General features: G+C 37.6%; 5 protein-coding genes across 8 annotated transcripts; 4 read left to right on the top strand and 1 right to left on the bottom strand.

Annotated features, from left to right (window-relative positions):
* Nucleotides 1-6: 6 nt before the first annotated feature.
* On the top strand, nucleotides 7-3,975 carry LOC125207658 (uncharacterized protein At1g51745-like). Its single transcript, XM_048107092.1, has 3 exons — nucleotides 7-802; nucleotides 1,703-2,604; nucleotides 2,741-3,975. The coding sequence occupies exons 1-3, from the start codon at nucleotides 612-614 to the stop codon at nucleotides 3,790-3,792; spliced, it is 2,145 nt and encodes a 714-aa protein (XP_047963049.1). The 5' UTR covers nucleotides 7-611; the 3' UTR covers nucleotides 3,793-3,975.
* A 1,137-nt stretch (nucleotides 3,976-5,112) lies between these two features.
* On the bottom strand, nucleotides 5,113-9,797 carry LOC125204279 (anoctamin-like protein Os01g0706700). 4 transcript variants are annotated; one of them, XM_048102883.1, is made up of 18 exons: nucleotides 9,690-9,797; nucleotides 9,325-9,428; nucleotides 9,058-9,232; nucleotides 8,569-8,638; nucleotides 8,376-8,491; nucleotides 8,010-8,136; nucleotides 7,828-7,928; nucleotides 7,639-7,730; nucleotides 7,449-7,553; nucleotides 7,099-7,368; nucleotides 6,750-6,882; nucleotides 6,567-6,680; nucleotides 6,396-6,466; nucleotides 6,166-6,296; nucleotides 5,984-6,066; nucleotides 5,805-5,912; nucleotides 5,540-5,698; nucleotides 5,113-5,464 (listed from the first exon to the last, which is right to left on the bottom strand). In XM_048102883.1, the coding sequence occupies exons 2-18, from the start codon at nucleotides 9,363-9,365 to the stop codon at nucleotides 5,321-5,323; spliced, it is 2,040 nt and encodes a 679-aa protein (XP_047958840.1). In that variant the 5' UTR covers nucleotides 9,366-9,428; nucleotides 9,690-9,797; the 3' UTR covers nucleotides 5,113-5,320. The 4 variants fall into 4 exon arrangements, 3 of the variants coding, with proteins under 3 accessions (XP_047958840.1, XP_047958838.1, XP_047958841.1); XM_048102881.1 differs by lacking the exon at nucleotides 9,690-9,797 and having other exon boundaries at nucleotides 9,325-9,664; XR_007173530.1 differs by lacking the exon at nucleotides 9,690-9,797 and having other exon boundaries at nucleotides 5,333-5,464; nucleotides 5,540-5,655; nucleotides 9,325-9,664.
* A 1,059-nt stretch (nucleotides 9,798-10,856) lies between these two features.
* On the top strand, nucleotides 10,857-11,697 carry LOC125206053 (ESCRT-related protein CHMP1B-like). Its single transcript, XM_048105336.1, has one exon. The coding sequence runs from the start codon at nucleotides 10,931-10,933 to the stop codon at nucleotides 11,540-11,542; it is 612 nt and encodes a 203-aa protein (XP_047961293.1). The 5' UTR covers nucleotides 10,857-10,930; the 3' UTR covers nucleotides 11,543-11,697.
* Nucleotides 11,698-14,119: 2,422 nt separating this feature from the next.
* On the top strand, nucleotides 14,120-16,588 carry LOC125206509. The gene is made up of 6 exons (XM_048105758.1): nucleotides 14,120-14,272; nucleotides 15,383-15,562; nucleotides 15,694-15,867; nucleotides 15,943-16,049; nucleotides 16,138-16,259; nucleotides 16,356-16,588. Exons 1-6 carry the CDS (start codon nucleotides 14,120-14,122, stop codon nucleotides 16,586-16,588), a joined length of 969 nt encoding a protein of 322 aa, XP_047961715.1.
* A 1,166-nt stretch (nucleotides 16,589-17,754) lies between these two features.
* On the top strand, nucleotides 17,755-18,621 carry LOC125206508. Its single transcript, XM_048105757.1, has 4 exons — nucleotides 17,755-17,931; nucleotides 18,006-18,179; nucleotides 18,254-18,360; nucleotides 18,420-18,621. The coding sequence occupies exons 1-4, from the start codon at nucleotides 17,755-17,757 to the stop codon at nucleotides 18,619-18,621; spliced, it is 660 nt and encodes a 219-aa protein (XP_047961714.1).
* Nucleotides 18,622-21,450: the final 2,829 nt, after the last annotated feature.

Here is a 21,450-nt window from a genome sequence, read left to right as displayed (position 1 = left end):
TCTCTCCCTCTCTCCATGAGCACTGCTCTGTTTTTATTGTACACAGATACTAAAAAGGTAGCTGGCTGCGATTCCATTTTACAAAACAGCACAAGTATCTCTCTCTCTCTCTCTGCTATTGCATGTTTCATCATCCTTGCTGCCGTCACACACAGAGACACACACTTCTCTCCCTTTTCCAGTTGTTTCTGAGCTTCTACGAAGCTAATTGTTTGATGATAAAATCCGAACCGCTTTGGAAAAGGAACAGCAGAGCTTTCTCTTTGAATGTGAGCTGAAACAGTTAATTGATTCCGGTTTCCCATGAAAACGAGGAAACAAACTTTTTTCCGGCGAATTTCCATCGCCAGATCTAGCGCTCTCTTTCTTCTCCCGATTAGCCTGCGTTGTCGCTGAAACTATTGATCTAATTTTCCCCAAATAGCCCTTTCCAATCATTTCTAGCTTTCAACTAATTTTTGTTTCTGGTTCTGTTTTTATCCCTTCAATGTTCTAGATATTAGAAGTGATTTGGGGTTTGAGATTTTACTTTGAGGGCTTTGTTTGATGGTGTTTTGCTATTTTTTCAATTGGGTTTGAGTTGTGTAATTTTGTTGGGTTTTGGCTTCTGAATGGGGAGCTCCAGCGAGGAGCCTAGTAAGGCCATTGATATATCTGTGGGAGGGTTGGTTTGGGTTCGCCGGAGGAACGGTTCGTGGTGGCCCGGCCGTATTCTCGGCCCCGAAGAACTCCCCGAGGGTTGTGTGCCGACGCCCAGATCAGGGACCCCTGTAAAGCTCCTTGGTAGAGAGGATGCTAGTGTGTAAGTATCAAGTTGAACCCTAATTTATATTTCCTTGATTGGATTATATGATTATATTGAATGCTGATTGTGTGTTCAGTCTCATAAATGGTTCTGATTATGAGGAGAGGTTCTTATTTATATTCCTTGATTGAATTGTATGATATATTGAATGCTGATTGTGTGTTCAGTCACATAAATGGCTGTGATGATAATTGAGTTTCGGTGAAGTGATTTTATATGTGGCTTACTATTTCTGTTGATAATGGTAACCATGAAAGTTCCAAACTTTTATTTGACTGAGAAACAGACTTTTTTCTCCATTTTCTCTAGAAATGGAAAAGAAAGATAATTGGGTTATATATGATGTGGATTTCTCCCATTTGTTATCTTATAAGTGTAGTTGAAGTATATTGTTCATGTGTCAATTCACATTGTTGTCTCTTTGGTTATTTGTTGCTGTATCCACATGTTTTCGGAGGGTATTTAGCTAATGTGTTGTTAGGATTCTTGATTCAGTCACCAAAAGGTAATACTGTTCCTTAATGATTGTTTCACTCTATAATGGAGAAGATTATTTCGTGCTGTGGTAGTAGAGTTTTGGTCCAACAGATACATACGGCACTTTCATTTTATATAGCTTATAGTATTTGATGGTCTGTTGTTAATGTTTTTGTTACTAACCACTAATTAAGAATTTAGAATGGACTATCTGTGCTACAATTTGCATGTCTTATAAAGCACTGATTTTGCATTTCACAAACGCTCTAGTGTGTGCAAGTTCTTACATCAAACTTTTTCTTTGTGTGTTCATCGGCGCCAAAATTTGTTGTTTGCAACTTTTAATCAGAAACTGTAACTATCTTCATGTCTTTCATGCTGATTGTATATTGATCTAAGTTCTTGTCAATTCTCTTGCAGGGATTGGTATAATCTAGAGAAATCAAAACGAGTGAAAGCTTTTCGATGTGGGGAGTATGATGATTGCATTGAGAAAGCTAAGGCATCTGCTTCTCAGCTTTCCAAAAAGGCAGTCAAATATGCTCGAAGAGAAGATGCTATCTTGCACGCACTTGAACTGGAAAGTGCTCGTCTTGGGCAAAGTTTGCCTTCTGAACAAAATTCACAAGCTGGGGAACAACCTCATGCTGAAGAATCACCTTCTTCATCCCATCATGTTGAGGAAGATGTCAATGAGGATTTAAGTATTCCCGGAGATGATCCAGATTCACCCCCAGAACTATCACATTCCGGGGTTTCGTTTGAGGAACCATATCTCGCAGGTGCAATTAAGGAAAAGCGGAAGCGGTGGAGAACTCCAAATGATTCAGACGATGGAAGCGAAGGAGTAAAGCGCATGAAAGGGCTTGAGGACCTGGGGATGGGTGTGTCGTCTTCAACAAGAAGAAAGAGATCTCAGGTTGCACACGTCTCTGAATCCCTGAAAAAGAAAAACCGACGCCGCCCACTCTCAAAAGTTCTGGAATGTACTGAAATGGTATCTGCTCCTGTTGTTCCTGATCAACAGTCTAGTCCTGCTGGGTCAATAGTTCCTGAAGTATCCGAGAGCAAGGTTTCTGAACTAGAATCGAATGAATCAAAGATAAACAACTCTCTTGCAATGAATAACAATTCAGACAGTACTGGAGTTTCGTGCGAGAATGCGATGTCGTTGAGTACACATAGACATGCAGATGCAGATGCTTCCCTTCAATCCAAACCGAAGGAGAATGAAATTTCCAGCATGCTAGGGATTCCAGAGAATGGATCTTCAAACAGGTTGTCCGATGTGCCTCTCGTTGCTGAAGAAAAGCTATCTGCAGGTATAATATATGTGCTTTGTGTATAGCTATTGGTTTTGTTTGTCATTAGATTTATTCAACTACATGCGGATTGGTGACTTATACAACTTCAGCTGTGGATTCTTTGCGTTATCTATGGTTCTTTTTACTTCTGCAGGTTTATCCACAACTGATAACGGTGCATTGCAAAAGGCTCAGGTTGGCGCTGGAGCCCAGTCGAGCCAAAGTAGTCATGTTGAGACAGTGTCTTTGGGAAATGAGGAGCGCAATGAGACGGGTTCTACTAGTTCAGGGACTGTTGATGTTCATGACATCGGCCAGAGGATGGAGAAAGGTACCTCAGAGTGGCAGTTGAAAGGAAAGAGGAATTCTCGTTCGAGGAAAGTGGATGTGGACGATGAGGCTGATACAGAGGTGGCTGGTCTCAGGCGGGATAGCTTTGTAGCCAGCTCTAGTAGGAAAGTAGACCCTAACCGGGTTGGTGGATCTCTCATTTCAGATATGCAGCTCGAAGAATTTCGTGGGTGGAGCCGGAACGCTCCTCATAAAGACTCTCATACAAGAGGATCAACGACTGACCTTTCTGCGCCCCAGAGGCTGCTCCCCTATCGTCAGTCTCGTTCGACGGTTAACCCGAAGTATGACTCTTCCGATTTTTCTCTCAGGCACCATACTGCAGGTTCCGGCTTGTATGATGTCAATGTGGAGGTGAAAACCAGCTTCCGGCAGCAGGGCGTCCCGTATATCTCTCTGATGAGCAAATTACACGGCCAGCCCATCATCGGCCACCCACTGTCGGTCGAGGTATTGGACGATGGCTTTTGTGATGACATACTCGGTGTTTCTGAATGTCACAGCAGCAGCTCTGAGCTGGACGGCAAACTGAGTAACGGCCACTCTTTTCTTCAAAGTGACGACACGGCCTATGATCAGAATCCACGCGGGAGGCCGCCCATCAACCGTCGTTCGGGGACAAAGCGCCCAAAAGCAAGGAGGAGGAACGGGCTCTCGTCGAAGAAGATCAGGACTTTGTCTTCGCTAACTAGTGCTCACAGGCAAAGCCAAGCACAGAAGCAGCCGAGGGCTGGGAAGCTCAAGGCTCCTTCTATAGCATGTGTTCCGTTAAACGTAGTTTTCAGTAGAATAAATGCAGCCTTGAACAGCTCGATGCAGCCTGCGCCTCGTCTTGCTGCAACTTGCGGTGTCTGAAGATCATCGGGCGCGGCTCGGTTGGTCGGAAATGTAGCAATGGGGTTTGTACGATTAAGCTCTATGCATTGGTTTTTAGTGTGGAAATATACAAGGCTTTGGCTGTGTATAGTGTATTGATTAGATTCAGCTTGTAAAAGCATTCAGAATTATGGATTATTAACTGACTTTTTAATTTCTGCATTTCGTTCTGTAAATCATATTCGAAAATTTTAGGGGTATTTAGGTAAATAATTTATAATTCATGTGTAAGTGTAATCATTTTTAAAGAATTGTAATGATAATCATTTTTAAATAATTCCATAATTGTAGGGATAGAATTAACTAATTTATTTTGTTTTCCTATAATAACTAATTTATTTTGTTTTTCTATAATTAATCCATGAATATGATGTTAAATTTAATTAATTATTATAATCTATTCCAAAATGCAAGTGGTAGTTAAATAATTTATAATTCAGTTGTAATCATTTTTAAAGAATCGTAATTGTAATCATTTTAAATAATCATTTTTTGTTTCCCTTTACAATTAATCCATGAATATGATTTTAATACTCCTATAACTAAACTGTGATTATTTTAAAGAATCATAATTGTAATCATTTTTAAATAATCATAATTTAACACAAATTTGAATTCTATAATTATAGGGTTAGAATTTAACTAATTTATTTTGTTTCCCTATAATTAATCCATGAATATGGTGTTAAATTTAATTAATTATTACTTTAATCTATTGGCGTGAGAATAATGGCTTGGCGTGAGTTGTGGAAGGAGATCATGGGAAGTTGGGAACCTCCCACATTCTCATTTTTGTTGTTATAAAATGCAAGAAACTGTAATTAAATTGCACATCAATAAAAGCATTTTCAATTTTCACTCAAGCTCTCTATATTTTAGAGTGTGTTTTAGGAGAGTTATATGCTTGATTCTCGGAGCTCCATCAACTTCATTGATGTCTAGCGGGTTTGATATGCTTCTATATGCTATGAGAAAGTAGTTTTATTTATGTGGACAATACGTTCCTCAAGTCAACAGTTTAATTTATTATTTTTATTGTAATTTCGTTCCACTAATTGTTATTAAAGTACCGTCTTTTAATGATTTAAGAATTTTTTCTCGTTATATTTATAAAGTCACTTTTACATATGTATAAATTTTTTATAATAATTCTAAACTTTCAATAATTGATAATATATCATTTGCAAATTTACTTGTTATTATATTATTGTTTACAAGATTAAATTGTTGTATACATATTTATTTATATTATTTCTTTTTTTAGTTCAAATTAGTAAGTAATTAATCTCCGTGTTGATTTCTTTCTTCACACCTTGCACTATATTCTTCAACTATCAAGAGCATTAATTTACCCCTCTAATTAACATAAGCTATACTACAAAACAGTCTGTTCCGTGGCACCGGACACTCTGACCTTTTCCGGGCAGATCATCGGATATAGGTAAGAGTCGGATCGTTTGAACGACGAGGTCTCAGAACCGGCTCCGATTCTGGTGTATCTTCCTTCCTAGGCATCCTTTTTGGATTCTTGAGACCTTACTTCCTCGAACCATTTCTCGTCACCGGAAAGGTTTTTCAAGAGTTGTCTAGTACACACCTGTTCCGCTTGACTGGCATTTTTCATCCGAGCGGCTTTCACCCACGCGGGCTCCTGAATTCAAGCAAAAACGAGTTAGCGCAATCAGGAGGGAAAATGCACGTGTAGAAGTAGAAATCATCGGCCTACTTCTGGGACAATGCGAGAAAATCCAAATTTGATAAACAAGAGCGCGTGTTCCATGACTAGGATTGCAGCAAGCCCGGGCGATAATTTCCAGTTCCCTTCGCGGTCGTACATGCACACTAGAAGCGCGCTATTAGTGCAGATCGACATCACTATCAGAAACTGAAAATGGAACACAACCCGAGTTCAGAAATATCACGAGCCGATATAAGATGATAGAAAACGAAACATGTCATGATTCGGGTTGGCCAAGAAAAGAGTACTATACCTGAAAAATATTCAACCACGCCCCAAGCGTTTCTTCAGCGCGAGGTATGGGCCGTCTCATCATAGCAAGCAACTTCAAAGCATCAGCTCTAATTTCTGTGATGTTATTCTGAGAATCAACGCAAAAATAAGAGATCATAAGCAACACTTTCACACAATAAATGCTAAATTAATAACTACCATTGCTGCGAAGGCGAATGCAAGAGGAAATGCACAAGCAAACATCATGATCATTCCGAACTGCAGCACCAACTCGAGAAAATCTGCCAGAAGTTACTCATTTTTTAGTATCCGAAACAACTCAATCAAACTCGGGGATGTTCAAATAACCAGTAACGTAATCTATAGATATCATATATTACCGTCAAAAAGTCCATCTTCGATTTCCTGGCCTATACTTGCGTTATAAGCAGGTTTAAGATATTCCTTCTCGACCCGAGTAAAGGTGCGTGACTTGCCGGTTGACGACCCTTTGTCTCGCTTTACCTTGTTCCTTCAAGTGGTGATATGCAGCTCACTTGTTTCAGATACAAACTCGATTACCTCGGAGGTGGACTAGAAGGCTAGTAAAACATTAAGAAGGCGAATATACCTGACAGCTCTGTATTTCCTGAAGCTGTACGACAAATACGGAATAGAATTTTCCAGTAGATTCTCAATCACCTGAAACACAGTTACCCGGCCAGCACAAGAATAAGAAATCGAAAATGACTAAATAAAGCAAAATTTGCAGAAAGAAATATGCCGATTAATCGATTTTTACCTCGTACATAACCAGACGTTGGATTAGAACTTGCCGGAGAGTTGTTATATTGCGATGCAGTAGAGCATGATAAAATACTCCAATGTACGATTGCATGAAATAGAGGCCAAATACCTGCGTAGGACAAAAATAAGTGTCGAATAGCTTTCAGATGACAAAGACTGTGGCCATCTCTTTATATACCTTGTATACTAAGCTGTTTGTTTTGTTCTCTGGAGTGTCGAATTTTTCGTATTTAATAAGTTTCACGGCGATCTTGCCACCTATTCTTGTGAAGTACTGGATCACGAAGAGGTAAACTGCTGTTAAACCAAACCTGGGGAATAGCAAGAAAGGAGAACGTTAATAATAAAATCTGAATTCGAGGAAATTGGAGACGAGAGGGCACAAAAATTAGGGCAATATGAAAAGAAAATTTACTAATGATCGAGTATTCTTCATTCAACAACCTAAGTTCCTTTTTAATGAGGAACGGAAAATGCCCGGAGTTATAAAATAAAGCAATGAAGAAGCAATTTGATCAAGTGCTTACTTTAGAGCATCTGCTCCAAGAACCTCGTAGAGATGAGCATAAGTTAACTCGAAAGGTAGCTGGAGACATATGATGCTCAGTATAATGAAGGCGTCGTTTCTTACTCTTAGCAGCCAACTAAACCACTCATCCCTCTGGAAATTCGCCTTCTCTTTTATTCTGTCTGCGTTTTGTTTCCTCATGTGTTCCGAGGGAAACCGAGACAAGCTTGGCTCAGTTTTCATAGATCTATATTCGGATTCCGAAGAGTATGAATTATATATCTGCAGCCTGAACCACACAGACAAAGAAGATGTAATACGGGAAAGGAGAGATAATATGATGTCATTCGAGTAATACAGTATACACACCTCGCTGAAACGGCTGCGTTCTTACGTTTCCAGAATTGGAAAAACAGGACAACCCATGATATCAGGGACATGAAGAAAAACGGAAGAACAGCAAACTGCAACGATCTAAATAGAGGGAGAGGATTTGAGCTTCTCGCAGTTGATTTAAGTCGACAGAAGTTCAGAAACAGCACAAAGTTCCAGATTTTACCCGAAATCAAACAACTGCACAGCTAGGCCCATCGATGCCGGAAAAAGTAACCACCTAGTGTACATTCCAAGGAACGTAAAATAGGTGGCGATCTGCACGATATTCATTCCTTATTATAAATTCTGATAGAACGGGCCTCTTTGTATGATAAAGCAAAGTTATGTTCAACTACTGGGAATTAGCATTTACCTTCATCCCGTAATATGCACATATATCATCGATTGGCTGTTGCGTGACGTCTGACCAGTTCATCGCCCAACTCCTTAGAAGTTGCTTCCGCTTTTTTTCATCTAGGAAGAACATGGATAACAGTTGTTTGCAATATCTGAAATGTTTTCGAACAACTATAAACACATAAGATATAATAGTACCATGCAATGGGAATACTTCTTTGACGATGCCCATTGCCTCTAATTTCCGGACTAGAGATTCACCCGGTTTCCAGTGTTCCTCTTTAGTGTCAGATCTCAGCACCACAGCCGACTCTCCGGTGTTCACCTGCCACATTCTGCTTTAATCAGCATAGAATTGGAAGGAGATCGCAACTAGATTGAATCGATTTACATCAGAATTCAACCCTCTAACTTTTAGAACGAAAGGGGAAGGAGCTCAACGGAACTATCACAGTAGAGGCAAACCACGCGGAATTACTATATGAACAATAGATAACCCCTTCACGGAGTTACAGTAACATTGATTTAAATGAGTTTTAAGTAGATAAGGCATGTGTGACTTACAATCCCATATATTATGTGATTGTAGCAATGGAATCGTTCGCACCAACTGAACAAGGAGCCATCTGGTAGCTTAATGAAAGCTGCAGCCTCCTCCCATTCAAATGGAAGATCCATCCCTGAAGGCAGCAAGGGTCATTGCAGCAATAAAAGCCACAGGATATATGCTAAAATGAGAGCTAATCGAATCAATCACCTATACAAGTAGGCTTTCTGAACTGCAACGCAGCAGCAGCCCTTCCAATGACATCATCCGAAGTTGCCAACTGCAAACCAGTGCAAAATCAACCTTGTTTCGTATCACATGCAATTTTCGCAGACAATCACAAAGCCAAGAACTCCCAACTTATGCAGCTGTTTTTAATCAAAACATGCAAGTTTCGCAGACAATCACAAAGCCAAGAACTCCCAACTTATACAAATCAACAATGCAGCAAACTTTGGCAAATGCTATATCTACATTTCCAGACAAGAAATACTCATAAATCAAGCAAAATATGACTAATTAAGAACTACAAACTTATATAAATCAACAATGCAGCAAAAATTGACAAAAATCATCAACATTTCCTGACATGCAATACTCATAAATCAGGCAAAATGCGAGCAAGTCATACAATAGCTAATGAAAAGATTGAAACTTGGCAAGTCATACATTTATAATAAAAGCTTACAAAAATATTACCTTGAGGAATTCATTTTGAAGGCCAACATCTCTTTCAACGATGAACCCTCTTTGCCTGAGCTCTTCAACAAGAATATCAACACAATCAGCTCCCTCTCTCTCATTCTCATCCCCTCTGTTCTCACCCCATTTGGGAACCACCAGTGCTATCTCAAACAAACACCCTTCTTCTTCCCTATCAGTGTCGGTCATTTCAAACACCCCAACCAAGAAAAAAGCAGCACCTCTGAATAAAAATATTAAATTCCCTTCAATAAATCAACATACAAGCAAAAGGGGGGGCCCTCTTTCTCCTCCTTCCCTCTCATAACTACACATACTCCCTCCTCAAGAAATGTCAAAACCTACACGAATCTTGAGCAGCAGGCCTCCTTGTTTTTGTCAAAAACAGAAGAGATGAACAATGAGAAAAAAATGGGAAACAAACAGAAACCAGGTGTCTGTGCTACCGGAAACCAAGAAAATAGGTGTACTTGTAATAGACACACGAGCTCAGGGAGGGACAGGCCTACACGTGGCAATCAAGACTGCTAATTTTTGCCTCTATTAGGAAAATTAATGAAACCCAAATAACCAATTTGAGGGAAAGCTAACAATGCAAAAAGGGGGAGAATTGGATTTCAACACCATACCTCTTTCTGCCTCAGTATTGCAGAATGTGAGAATGGCAATGGAAAAATGAAACTTTTGGAGTAAAAAAATGTTCTTTTACAAGTGGCCCTTTTCGCATCTCGATCCATGCAACTGAAGGCATAATTTATGTTCAACCATTAAATTTGAGAATACGAATGTTATCAAGACGCCGCCTTTTTTTCATATAACCCTTTTTCAAAGATCGTTTTTTTAATTTTGGAGTCTTTCCTAATTTTCAAGAAGCTAAAATTATGGTATATTCCGAATCATTCAGAAATCAGATTTATGAAGGTAAGGCGAAAAAAAAAAATGAATGTGTCCTAGATTTCACGATTCAAAATTTCAAATTTTTGGTCCAAGCTTTGTTTTTTTCTGGTATTACTATTCAAATAATCCTACTTTTGTTAATCATTTGGAATTTGGATTATGTGGGATGAAATAATGATATGTTACGAGTCAAATCAAAGATTGAAAAATTTTGATGGCAAAAAATGATAAAATTAAAATTTAAAAGCTGGCTAGGGATGATAGAAGAAGTAATCTCAAATATACACATAATGAGGTTCATCTATACATTAGGTTATGCGTAGGTTAATAGAGTGATGTTGCTAATAATGTAGCAATGTGGTAATATGATGAAAAAAGCTGCTACATTAACATCAAAATTTAATGGAAATTAATATCCAATTAAATCGTGCGAAATTTAGTTGCACGCATCGTTTTATTGATTAATAATACCGCTATATACCACCGTCATTTTATTACTAATTCAAATCAGAAATGAAATAGTATTGCAAAAAGAATGTATTTACTCCATCCTATTTTTTAAAATATTTATTTTCAAAGTTATTTAGAATAATTTTACTTTGTCAATAATAAAGATGCACTAAAAATTCTTAAAAAGTAATGGACGCGGAGTATTTATTTGGCCGAGTAATTAGAAATAATTTGACACGCGTAAATAGGAAACAACTCACCAATTCAAATTTCAAAACACGCAGTTAGCCGACAATCCATCCAATCAGAGCGCAAAATTCCAAGCCCCGACCCATTTCATCATAATCCGGATCCAACATATCCCCCTAATTGGATGAGAAAATATCTTCCTCTGCATCCGTCGCACCAGATCACAACACCAAAAGCGAAGAAAATTTAAAGGAACCCCAGATTCTCCCCCAAAATTCAGAAATCCATCGATTCAAATCCCTAATTTTTTCAAATCATCTCTCTAGAAATCGCGATGGGCAACGCCGAGAAGCTGATGCAGCAGATCATGGAGCTGAAATTCACGTCGAAGAGCCTGCAGCGGCAGGCGCGGAAGTGCGAGAAGGAGGAGAAGGCGGAGAAATTGAAGGTGAAGAAGGCGATCGAGAAGGGAAACATGGACGGCGCCCGGATCTACGCCGAGAACTCCATCCGCAAGCGCAACGAGCAGATGAATTACCTCCGCCTCTCCTCCCGCCTCGACGCCGTCGTCGCCCGCCTCGACACGCAGGCGAAGATGACCTCCATCAGCAAGTCCATGGGCAGCATCGTCAAATCGCTCGAGTCAACCCTCGCCACCGGAAACCTGCAGAAGATGTCGGAGACGATGGATCAGTTCGAGCGCCAGTTCGTCAACATGGAGGTGCAGGCCGAATTTATGGAGAGCTCCATGGCCGGCAGCACCTCGCTCTCCACCCCCGAGGGCGACGTCAACAGCCTTATGCAGCAGGTCGCCGACGACTACGGCCTTGAGGTGTCCGTCGGCCTCCCCCAGCCAGCTGCGCACGCTGTCACCGTCAAAAACAGCGAGAAGGTCGACGAGGACGATCTCACCAGGCGCCTCGCCGAGCTTAAGGCGCGCGGCTAGGGTTTTGAGCTGGTTTGGGGATTATTTCGATGTTTATATACAATCAATGCTGGATTTCTCAAAATTATCTCATATAATGTGTATAATTTTCAAGTGACAATGCGTTTCTGTTGTGTGTTTTTGTTCTAATCAAATTTCTGTTGCTGATTTATCAATGGCTGATGATTGATTTGATATAATGTGTATAACTTGATCATCTGCCTTTTTAAAAATTTGTTTTTTGGCTGTGAGATTGTGGGTGATGTGAAAAGATTTTCCAGATTTTGATAAACTAGGAATTTATTGATTTTGATTGATGACTTGGGGAAAAAAATGGTTTCTTTTAACAATATTGATGCAGGTTTGAATTCTGTTCTGATGCATTGATGAATTTGATAACTTGATTGAATATGCTTTTTCAAAAGTCCAACATTGGCTCTTGATTTATTTTTTGGCTTTGAGATTGATGAAGGCCAAAAACAGAAAACAAAAGATCTTGAAAAAAGAATCAAACTTGGAACCAGTTTTTGTTCCTGTAATGTTTGTACAATTCTTCTTTATCTATTAAGAAACCACAACTACTTTTCATGGCTTGATGGTGAAGGAGAAGTAGATGAAGCTTCATTACCACCTTCAACTGGCTCATTGCAATGATCTTCCTGTCTTAGCATATGAAATAGTTGGAGCGCCGACCATGCGAAATTATCACACGTTGCATTTGCCTCCATTATTGTTGCCTCAGCCAAGGCCTGCTCACCAGCATCTGCACCATTTTGCACCAAATCTTGAGCTTCAATTAGGCCATGATGGAATTTTGGTCGGCAGCTAATCGGAGGAGGAATGAAGGGGACAAACGTATCATTGCGTTCATATGTTGAGGAGTTCTGACTTGATGATTGGTCGGCATATGTTGAGGCAGGAACAACAACAGGGTTCGGACTCGATTGGCACACATATGTTGGCTCACTGTGTTGATAAAGTAGTTGATCAGGTATGACAAGAGGGTGGTTCTGTCTTGATGATTCGACAAATGTTGAGGCAGGAACAGCAACGGGGCTCTGACTCGATGAGGCCACAATTGTTGGCTTACTGTTGATAGCCATATCATTGTATTGGTAAAGTCGTTGATCAAGATCATGACGGTGGTTCTGTCTTGATGAATCGACAAATGTTGCCTCGTTGATTTGATTCCCCTTGACACCATTGCTTGATGCTGGATCAGGAGACACAGATGAAGCTTCATTTGTGGAGAGCTGCGGTTGTGGGTTCTGATGCAAGGGAAAAACAGATTCATTAGTCGGGAAGGGCATGCGACTGAGCTCAGCCAGACGCCCATCGCTCATCAGAAGCTTCTCGTAGTGCTTATCAAGCGCTCCAGGAGGGAACGTAGCTTCATGCTTCCTGTTATATTCAATCCATTAGTGAAATGAAATACGAGATTGAAATATGTAAACACATACCTGCAAAGTTGGGCTTGGCCATTAGTGAAATCATCAGCCGGCTCCCATTTAGTTTGTTTTCGCGGCTGAGGAGAGATTTCGCGGAAGAAGAGAGGAGGCTTAGCCAACTGCATAGTACTTTACCAGTCATGTTCAAGCCATCACAAAGCTAATAAAGATGATATATGCGGAAAATGAGACCTCAACTCGAAGACATCCGGATTGATTAGGGATCATAACAGCCTCAATAGCAGTGATATCAGACAAACAAACTTCCATTTTGGTCTTCAAAGGCCCATTGAGAAACTCCCACACCAACTTCTTCATGCCATAGTAGAATTTGGCAGTCAAGTCTCCTTTGAGGTTAGAATCCCTCTACCAAGAACAAATGATATTTTATATTCCAAAATCATAGATTGAAGACATGTTGTGTTAGTGTGTAATACATACATATATACCTTCCAGTTTCCTACAATGAAGGTAGTGATTGGGGATTTGGAAGCCGCCATCTTAACCTTATGATGGTGAGATTCTGCAGACCGAGACCTCGGAGGAAGCTTCGAGTTAATCTCCTACAAACATCTTAGTTAGTCGCGCGCGCACAGTACATAAACTGCAAACAATACACTCACTCACACAAACAACTGAAAATATATGGAACAATGATGGAAATTTGGTTTATCTATATTTATGTTACCAAACAAACAATTTGAAATTAGAATGATCAGTTACTGAATTATATCAAATAAAACATCTGAAATGGAATTAGACTTCTCAATTCCAGTCACAATTTCAATTCCAATTCAAACTAACACTTGAAGAAATGGCTATCCTAATTCGATTTTCGACCGTGAGTTTCAAAAGGGTGTGAAATCATAGGCAAGAAAACACATAACATAAATTCCTTTTTCTCCCTTTCCATTCAAGATAAAACCCTGATTAATCCAACTCCAAATTCAAGTAATGATGGAGATAGAACTACAACATATCCACAACATATTCAGATCTATCAAAATCGGAAAATCCCCTAAAAATCATGATTCATTCACCTGAAATCACACACACGCACACACGAGAGAGAGAGAGAGAGGAACCTCCAAAGTAAAGGGACATTTAGTGCATTGAGAGTCATCCTCCTCCATGTTGAATTGACGATTGTATGCTTAAATTGGTGATCGATCAGCTCGTGAAGGAGAAGAAAGGCGAAGGAGAGCTTTGGGCTACCAGATTCTTGAATCTTGAGAGAGAGAAAGATAAGCACAAGGGCGTATCTTATCTGGATTGTGAGAGGATGATAAGTAGGCCTACTTATGTATACACTTATCGCCATTTTAATGATGGCGGGAAATATTTATTTAGTTCGTGAGTTCCACAACTAATTTTACTTTATACTAGTTCTTTTTAATTTCATATATAATAACTTAACTACAAATATGATTTTTATTAAAATAAAAGTTACACAGTTAAAATAAAGTAAAATTAGAAGAATATCAAAGTTAGTTATATAATCTACTTATTTTAATTAAATAGAAAAGTAGTAAGTAAATGTCAAAACGTGTTTTGAAGATTCTATTTTATAGAAGGAAAAAAAATCAAAACTAATTAAAATCAAATCATGCTTGCATCATATATTACTATAGAAAATATTCCTATTATTAACTCTTATTTAGATAAGTTTTATCCTTGTCATGATAATATTTTCCGCGGATAATATTTTCCGACGTCATTACAAAGGGTGATTAGTTTACTTATAAAAGTGAGCTACTTATTTATCCTCTTTTACTACGGTTATGAATCTCTTTTCTCTTTCTCCCTCTCTCTCAAAAATCTAGTAACCCAAAGGTCAAATCGATCACCAATTTACGCATACAATCGCAAACTTCGTATGGACGACTCTCAACGCACTTGTCTCCTTAATAATCTGATGGTTTCTCTCTCTCTAATCTCTCTCTATATTTATATATGTAATATATATATACACACGCGCGAGTGTGTGTGAGTTTAGGGGAATGAATCATTATTTTTCAATAGCTATCTCCCTGAATTTGAAGTTGATAAAGGAATTTATATAATGTGTGATTTACAACTGTTGTTTGAATTTGATTTTTGGGTTAGTCTAGTACCATAAAATTGGAATTGTGATAGCGTTGGAATTGAATTAACAGTGAATTCTAATTCAATTTCTTGTTCTGTTAATTTAAGTACTTAACACTTCATCCATCCCTTAAAGATAGCAATTTTAGGGGCGACACGAGTAATTTTAATGCGAAAGAGTTATTAGTGGATAATTATATCCACATCATTTATTAGTGACTATTTCATGGTACGAATTAAATAGGAAAAGAAGCTTAATTTTTTTGTTTAATAAGCTAAAAAACCATCCAAATTTTTACACTGACTTATAATTGGTGTTTGTTTATAGGACCCAAACTTGCTGCCCCTTGGATTGCGAATGGTGAGAAGCGACTCTTTGCTCAATTTGCCGCGATCAATAGAAGAAGACAATGTGCATATTGTGGGATCTCACCATGATAAGGCTAAGATGAAGCCTACCATACCTTCATATTTCCCCATCAACACATTTACTGTAGGAAACTGGAAGGTATATACTACACTTTCTGTTCCATAGCAGTAGAATCATTTTGCCATTTTGGTACGTTTCATAATAGTGAAGTCATTTCCTTTTTTATCAACTTTGATTTCGAATCCAAAAAATCTCTGTGTTCTTGGCAGAGGGAGTCCAGCCGCCAAGGCGACATGACCGCCAAAGTCTACTATGGCAAGAAGAAGTTGGTGTGGGAGTTTCTTGATGGGCCACTGAAGAGCAAAATGGAAGTTTCTTGGTCTGATATCACTGCTATCGAGGCTGCTACGAACCCTAATCAACCAGGATTTCTTCGAGTTGAGGTCTCATTTTCGGCATATATTCATCTATATTAGCTTTGTGATGAATTGAATATGACTAGTTGAACTAATGTGCAGTTGGCGAACCCTCCTTTCTTTTTCCGAGAAATCCCACCTCAGCCCAAAATGCATTGTACTTGGGAACCGGCTGGTGATTTCACCGGTGGACAAGCCAAAGTCTGCAAGTATATATATATATACATACATATTTCAATCTCGTATTTCATTCCCTAATCAGCGCATATGTTTATTAAGATTGAATAAATATAACAGGAGATATGAAGCTACTTTCCCTCCCGGGGCACTTGATAAACAATACGAGAAGCTTCTGCTAAACGATATGCGTTTAGCTCAGCTCAGCCGCAAGCTAACTTCTACCGTCATAGCATCAAATGGTATAGTAACTAACTAACTATCTATATATGAGTAGTTTTTAGCCATTTCTACTCATATTAATTATACCAATCCCAAATATATATATTCTCTTGTAGCACCAAGCTATGTTGTGGGCTCATCAAGTCAAAACCCTATAGTTATTTCGGATCAGCAGCTTTATGAATACGACGATATGGCTGTCGACAATGAGCCAACATTTTCCGGCTTATCATCAAGTGATCAGAACCTCTATGTTGTTCCTCCGAGTAGCTGGCCACCAATATTCCAACACGACACGAGTGAAACACAATATTTGATGCAAAATGGGAATGATTTCGATTGGGAATGAAGCAAGGCCATGAAGAGTTGCATATATTACTGAAATAGGTGTAGCAATTGTGATCAAGTTTGACATTCTTTAGTGTTATGGATGAATATACTAACTAGGAGTAGTTATGTAGACTTAGAATTTTAATTATGGAACTTTATTAATTATAATTGTTTATTTTAATGAAAATCATATTTTCTATCATATACATAAGGGCATTGGATATTTGGATTCAAAGAGTATTATATTCTTAATAGTAATAATTTTATTACTAACTTTTATTTCGATAAGGCACTTTCTCCAATTAATCTTAATTAAGCTTCCATTATTTATTTAATTGAAACGATTAAACGAAATCTAATTAAAATAATGAATGATTCATAACAGTAGAAGTTAATATAGTCTCTTAAAGAACTTAAAAAATATTTCCCGCCATGATTACACGGGCGATAAGTGCATATATAAGTAGAACTACTTATCATCCTCTCACAATCCAGATAAGATACGCCCCTTCACTTATCTTTCTCTCTCTCAAGATTCAAGAATCTGTTAACCCAAACCTCTCCTTCGCCTTTCTTCTACTTCACGAGCTCATCGATCACCAATTCAGCATGGACGAGGAGGACGACTCTCAATGCACTAAATGTCCCTATACTTTGGAGGTTTCTCTCTCTCTCTCTCTCTCTCTAGTGTGTGTGTCTGTGTGTGTGAGTTCAGGTGAATGAATCATGATTTTTAAGGTTTTTCCGATTTGATTTCTGAATATGTTGTGGATATGTTGTAATTCTATCTCCATTTTATTGGAATTTAGAGTTGGATTAATCAGGGTTAAATCTTGAATAGAAAGGGAAAAGAGGAATTGTTGTATGTGCTTTCTTGCCTATGATTTCACACCCTTTTATGATAGCCATTTCTCCGAGTGTTTTTTAACTGAAATTTGGAATTGTGATTGGAGTTGAGAATTCTATTTCAATGTCAAATAGTCTAGTATTTGTTAACATTAAGTAATTGATTATTCTAATTTCAAATTGTTTGTTTGATAAGCTAAATGTTGACAAACCAAATTTTAACATTATATTGATTTTAATGAATGTGTCTCTACATTATTATTCAATATAATTTCAGTGTTGTATTGTTCGTATTTTATGTATTGTGCGCACGACTAACTAAGATACTTGTAGGAGATAATGTCGAAGCCTCCTTTGGGATTCCGATCGGTAGCTACCGAGCCTTTTCGCAAATTGGTGGAATCCACACTCTCAAAATCAGCAGCAGACAATGTAGGTGTGAGATCTCAAAATAATAAGGATAATTTGAAGGCTTCCAATTTCCCAATCACTACCTTCACTGTAGGAAACTGGAAGGTATATTTACACACTAATACAACATTTCTTCAATCCATGATTTTGGAATATAAAAAATCATCTGTTCTTGGCAGATGTATTCTAACCTCGAAGGCGACTTGACTGCCAAAATATACTATGCCAGGAAGAAGTTGGTGTGGGAGTTTCTAAATGGGCCTTTGAAGAGCAAAATGGAAGTTTGTTGGTCTGATATCACTGCTATTGAGGCGGTTATGAACCCTAATCAACCCGGATGTCTTCGAATTGAGGTCTCATTTTCCGCATATATCATCTTTATTAGCTTTGTGATGGCTTGAATATGACTAGTTAAAGTACTATGCAGTTGGCTAAGCCTCCTCTCTTCTTCCGAGAAATCCCTCCTCAGCCGCGAAAACAAACTAAATGGGAGCCGGCTGATGATTTCACTAACGGCCAAGCCCAAATTTGCCGGTATGTGTTTACATATTTCAATCTCGTATTTCATTTCACTTACGGATTGAATATAACAGGAAGCATGAAGCTACGTTCCCTCCTGGGGCACTTGATAAGCACTATGAGAAGCTTCTGATGAGCGATGGGCGTCTGGCTGAGCTCAGTCGCAGGCCCTTCCCGACCGATGAATCTGTTTTTCCCTTGCAACAGACCCCACAACAGCAGCTCTCCACAAATGAAGCTTCATCTGTTTCTCCTGATCCACCATCAAAGCCATGAAGAGTTGTTGTGCTTTCTTATGAATGGTGAATAATATTGGAACAAACAAAACAGGAACTAAAACTGGTTCCATGTTTGATTCTTTTTAAATCTTGTTTCAAGTTTGAAGATCCTTTGTTTTTGTCAATTTAATTCCTTATGGCTTTTACATGAAGATGTCCTCAGAGAAAAGTTTGTCATAAAGAAAATCCTATCTATCTATACATATATAAAGAGGGAGTTTTAGTGTTATTTACAAAACTGCCATTTTAATTTAAAAAATAAAAATTTAATAGAATTGGTTTTTGTTAATAAATTTGTCCATCTTAATTTGCCGTTTCAGAAAATTATCATAATCTTAATTAGGCTAATGTTACATTATTTAAAAGGTCAATTTAATCAATCGACATTATTTGAAACGTCTAAACAATTACTACAATTGATTTAAGTTTTAATAGTGGACATACTAAAAGTCACTCTGGGAAGAATACCAAAAGCTATAAAGATCTTCTATAAATTCCAATGTAATTGTGACAAATTCACCAAGCCGATCGAGGAGGTCAGCACAGAAGCCAAGCTTTGTTTATTTGAGTGCTACAATAGCAGTGTGAAGGAAGCATAGATGAAGGAGGAAGAGAGAAAAGGGAGAGAATGTAGGGGCGCTGATTTCTTAATATTCTAACCCTAGAGATTGTATTTATATCATTAGGTTGTTGGTTGTTGGAGGAGAAATGAACAAATAAGTTTCTTGCAGCTTAATTATTTTTGTTTTTTAGTTTTCAACATCATAATGATTAATGAGTTTTATCTTATACTGTAGATGATTAAAAATTGCGTTGACGATAGTTTTTTTGTATTATGTATTTTAGGTACAAAATTGCAGGAGTATATTATTGATGGATTAGTGATTAACTTAAAAGTAAAGATATATTTAGCCATCAGTTAATTAAAAGCAAAATAATACTATATTTTTTATGTGTTTACAATTTGTGTTAGGTATCCAAAATATTTTAATTAATATCCATGAGTGTATTTACTATATAAGTGATTTTTCCCGTGCATAATTATTTTTAATGTCATATGGAGTACTACTCCCTCCGTCCCAAGGTATTAGATCAACTTTTCTTTTTGGGATGTCCCAACATATTAGACTAATTTCCTTTTTTAGTAAAAACATCTATCTTATTTTATTCTCCACCTACTTTTCTCTCTCTTCTCTCCCCTACTTTTTCACTCTCTCATACTTTACTCTCTCCACTTTAACTATTTAAATATCAATTCCTTAAATCATGTGCCCAAAAGAAATGAGTCTAATACTCCGGGACGGAGGGAGTACTACATTTTGGAATAAATACAATGTGTCATGTATATCATTGTTTTTTAATTTATTTAATTAATTTATAATTTTAATTATTGTTTGGAAAAATTAACAAAAATGCCATTGTTGTTAATTTAAATGCATATTATAACTTTTAATCACAATTAAGTTATAGCTAATAGAGTTATAAGGAAATGGAAGCTAATGGGGTTGCAACAAAGAAATGGAAAGCCAAAAGACTCAACGATCCCATAAACTATAATAATTGGTGGATTTGGCACTCACTATAAGCAATTACTAAATCATAAATGAGCCAAACGAAACGCATGCATTATTATTTCAGATGCCATCTGCATCGTACTCCTTCCCGAATCCTGTTACTCCAATGTCTAAGAAACTGTAGAGCTTCGGGAAGGACTTGAAATGAGGTCGATCGAGCACTATCGCCGGATTGTCTCTATCCAATTTGATGATCCATGAGGATAGATCGGGAAGCGGTGTCGGAGGGAATAGATTGTGCGTTTCGATAGGTAGAATCCCCGGTGGTGCCGGAGATCCTAGAAACGGGCGGACAAAGAGGGACGGCTGTGCGTCAGGTTAAATGAGTATGCACTAGCGGAAAAGAACACAAAACTCCTTTTATTTTTTTAATTTTGAAAGTTGCATTCACGTGGTCCTTCATGTATAAATATGTTTCGAATAGAGCAGGATAATTGTACCTGGTTCAATTTGGAAACAAATAAAGGTTGGACTAGAACCTTTCATCGAGAAGGACACATAAATTTTTTGGAAAGAAACATAGAAGTAAACGACGTTTTTTTTTTTAGATTTAGGATTTCATCTCTAACCGTTAATTGGGCTTCATTATTTTGGGCTAAATAATTACTCCCTCCGTCCTGCTTTAGCAGTCCCATTGACTTTTCTGCACTCGTTTTGTAAAAATGATAATAAATAGTTAAAGTGAAAAAATAATAAAGTAAAAAAGAGAATAATGTAGAGAAGAGTCTTATCTACATTATTCTCTTTTTTACATTATTCTCTTTTTTACTTTATTATTTTTCAATTTTAGCTATTTATTATCATTTTTACAAAACGAGTGCAGAAAAGTCAATAGGACTGCTAAAGCGGGACGGAGGGAGTACTATTGAGAAGGGCGATATTTATGAAATAATAGTGGTATAATTTTTTCTACACATTTGATTTTGGTTGATATCTACATTATTGTAAAATTAGATTAAATTTTTTTATATCTTTTTAATCTTCAGTTTTCTGTGATTATCCAAGATCTTAAAAGAACAAGAAAACTATATAATACTCCATATGACATGATATTTATAATAATGTTAGCTATTTCATAGTATTAGTATTGTGGTGTATTTTGTGTAATCTTTACACGTTAATAATATAAGTATTTCATAAAGTTAGTGAAATTTGTATTCAATTTTTAGTATATTTAATATATAAAAACAATTAATAAACAAATTGTGTTAAATTATTACTTTATGAAGTTGTTGTAGTTGGATATATATTAT

This window comes from Salvia hispanica, chromosome 2 (assembly GCF_023119035.1).
Source record: "Salvia hispanica cultivar TCC Black 2014 chromosome 2, UniMelb_Shisp_WGS_1.0, whole genome shotgun sequence".
In the NCBI taxonomy this organism is placed as follows: Eukaryota; Viridiplantae; Streptophyta; class Magnoliopsida; order Lamiales; family Lamiaceae; genus Salvia; species Salvia hispanica.
Note: the sequence above shows the minus strand (reverse complement) of the source record. Positions and strands in the feature narration are given on the sequence as shown.

What these genes read in the sequence shown, in the direction of transcription:
- LOC125207658 (XM_048107092.1), top strand. Translation starts at nt 612, where the DNA reads ATGGGGAGCTCCAGCGAGGAGCCTAGTAAGGCCATTGATATATCTGTG. An exon ending in GGTAGAGAGGATGCTAGTGT is followed by an intron (nt 803 to 1,702) that starts GTAAGTATCAAG and finishes ATTCTCTTGCAG; the next exon opens with GGATTGGTATAATCTAGAGA. An exon ending in TGAAGAAAAGCTATCTGCAG is followed by an intron (nt 2,605 to 2,740) that starts GTATAATATATG and finishes TTACTTCTGCAG; the next exon opens with GTTTATCCACAACTGATAAC.
- LOC125204279 (XM_048102883.1), bottom strand. Translation starts at nt 9,365, where the DNA reads ATGAGAGGGAAGGAGGAGAAAGAGGGCCCCCCCTTTTGCTT. An exon ending in ATCACATAATATATGGGATT is followed by an intron (nt 8,137 to 8,375) that starts GTAAGTCACACA and finishes AGAATGTGGCAG; the next exon opens with GTGAACACCGGAGAGTCGGC. An exon ending in TTTCTCGCATTGTCCCAGAA is followed by an intron (nt 5,465 to 5,539) that starts GTAGGCCGATGA and finishes GCTTGAATTCAG; the next exon opens with GAGCCCGCGTGGGTGAAAGC.
- LOC125206053 (XM_048105336.1), top strand. Translation starts at nt 10,931, where the DNA reads ATGGGCAACGCCGAGAAGCTGATGCAGCAGATCATGGAGCTGAAATTC.
- LOC125206509 (XM_048105758.1), top strand. Translation starts at nt 14,120, where the DNA reads ATGCTTAAATTGGTGATCGATCAGCTCGTGAAGGAGAAGAAAGGCGAA. An exon ending in CAGGATTTCTTCGAGTTGAG is followed by an intron (nt 15,868 to 15,942) that starts GTCTCATTTTCG and finishes ACTAATGTGCAG; the next exon opens with TTGGCGAACCCTCCTTTCTT. An exon ending in GGACAAGCCAAAGTCTGCAA is followed by an intron (nt 16,050 to 16,137) that starts GTATATATATAT and finishes TAAATATAACAG; the next exon opens with GAGATATGAAGCTACTTTCC.
- LOC125206508 (XM_048105757.1), top strand. Translation starts at nt 17,755, where the DNA reads ATGTCGAAGCCTCCTTTGGGATTCCGATCGGTAGCTACCGAGCCTTTT. An exon ending in TCACTGTAGGAAACTGGAAG is followed by an intron (nt 17,932 to 18,005) that starts GTATATTTACAC and finishes TGTTCTTGGCAG; the next exon opens with ATGTATTCTAACCTCGAAGG. An exon ending in GGCCAAGCCCAAATTTGCCG is followed by an intron (nt 18,361 to 18,419) that starts GTATGTGTTTAC and finishes TGAATATAACAG; the next exon opens with GAAGCATGAAGCTACGTTCC.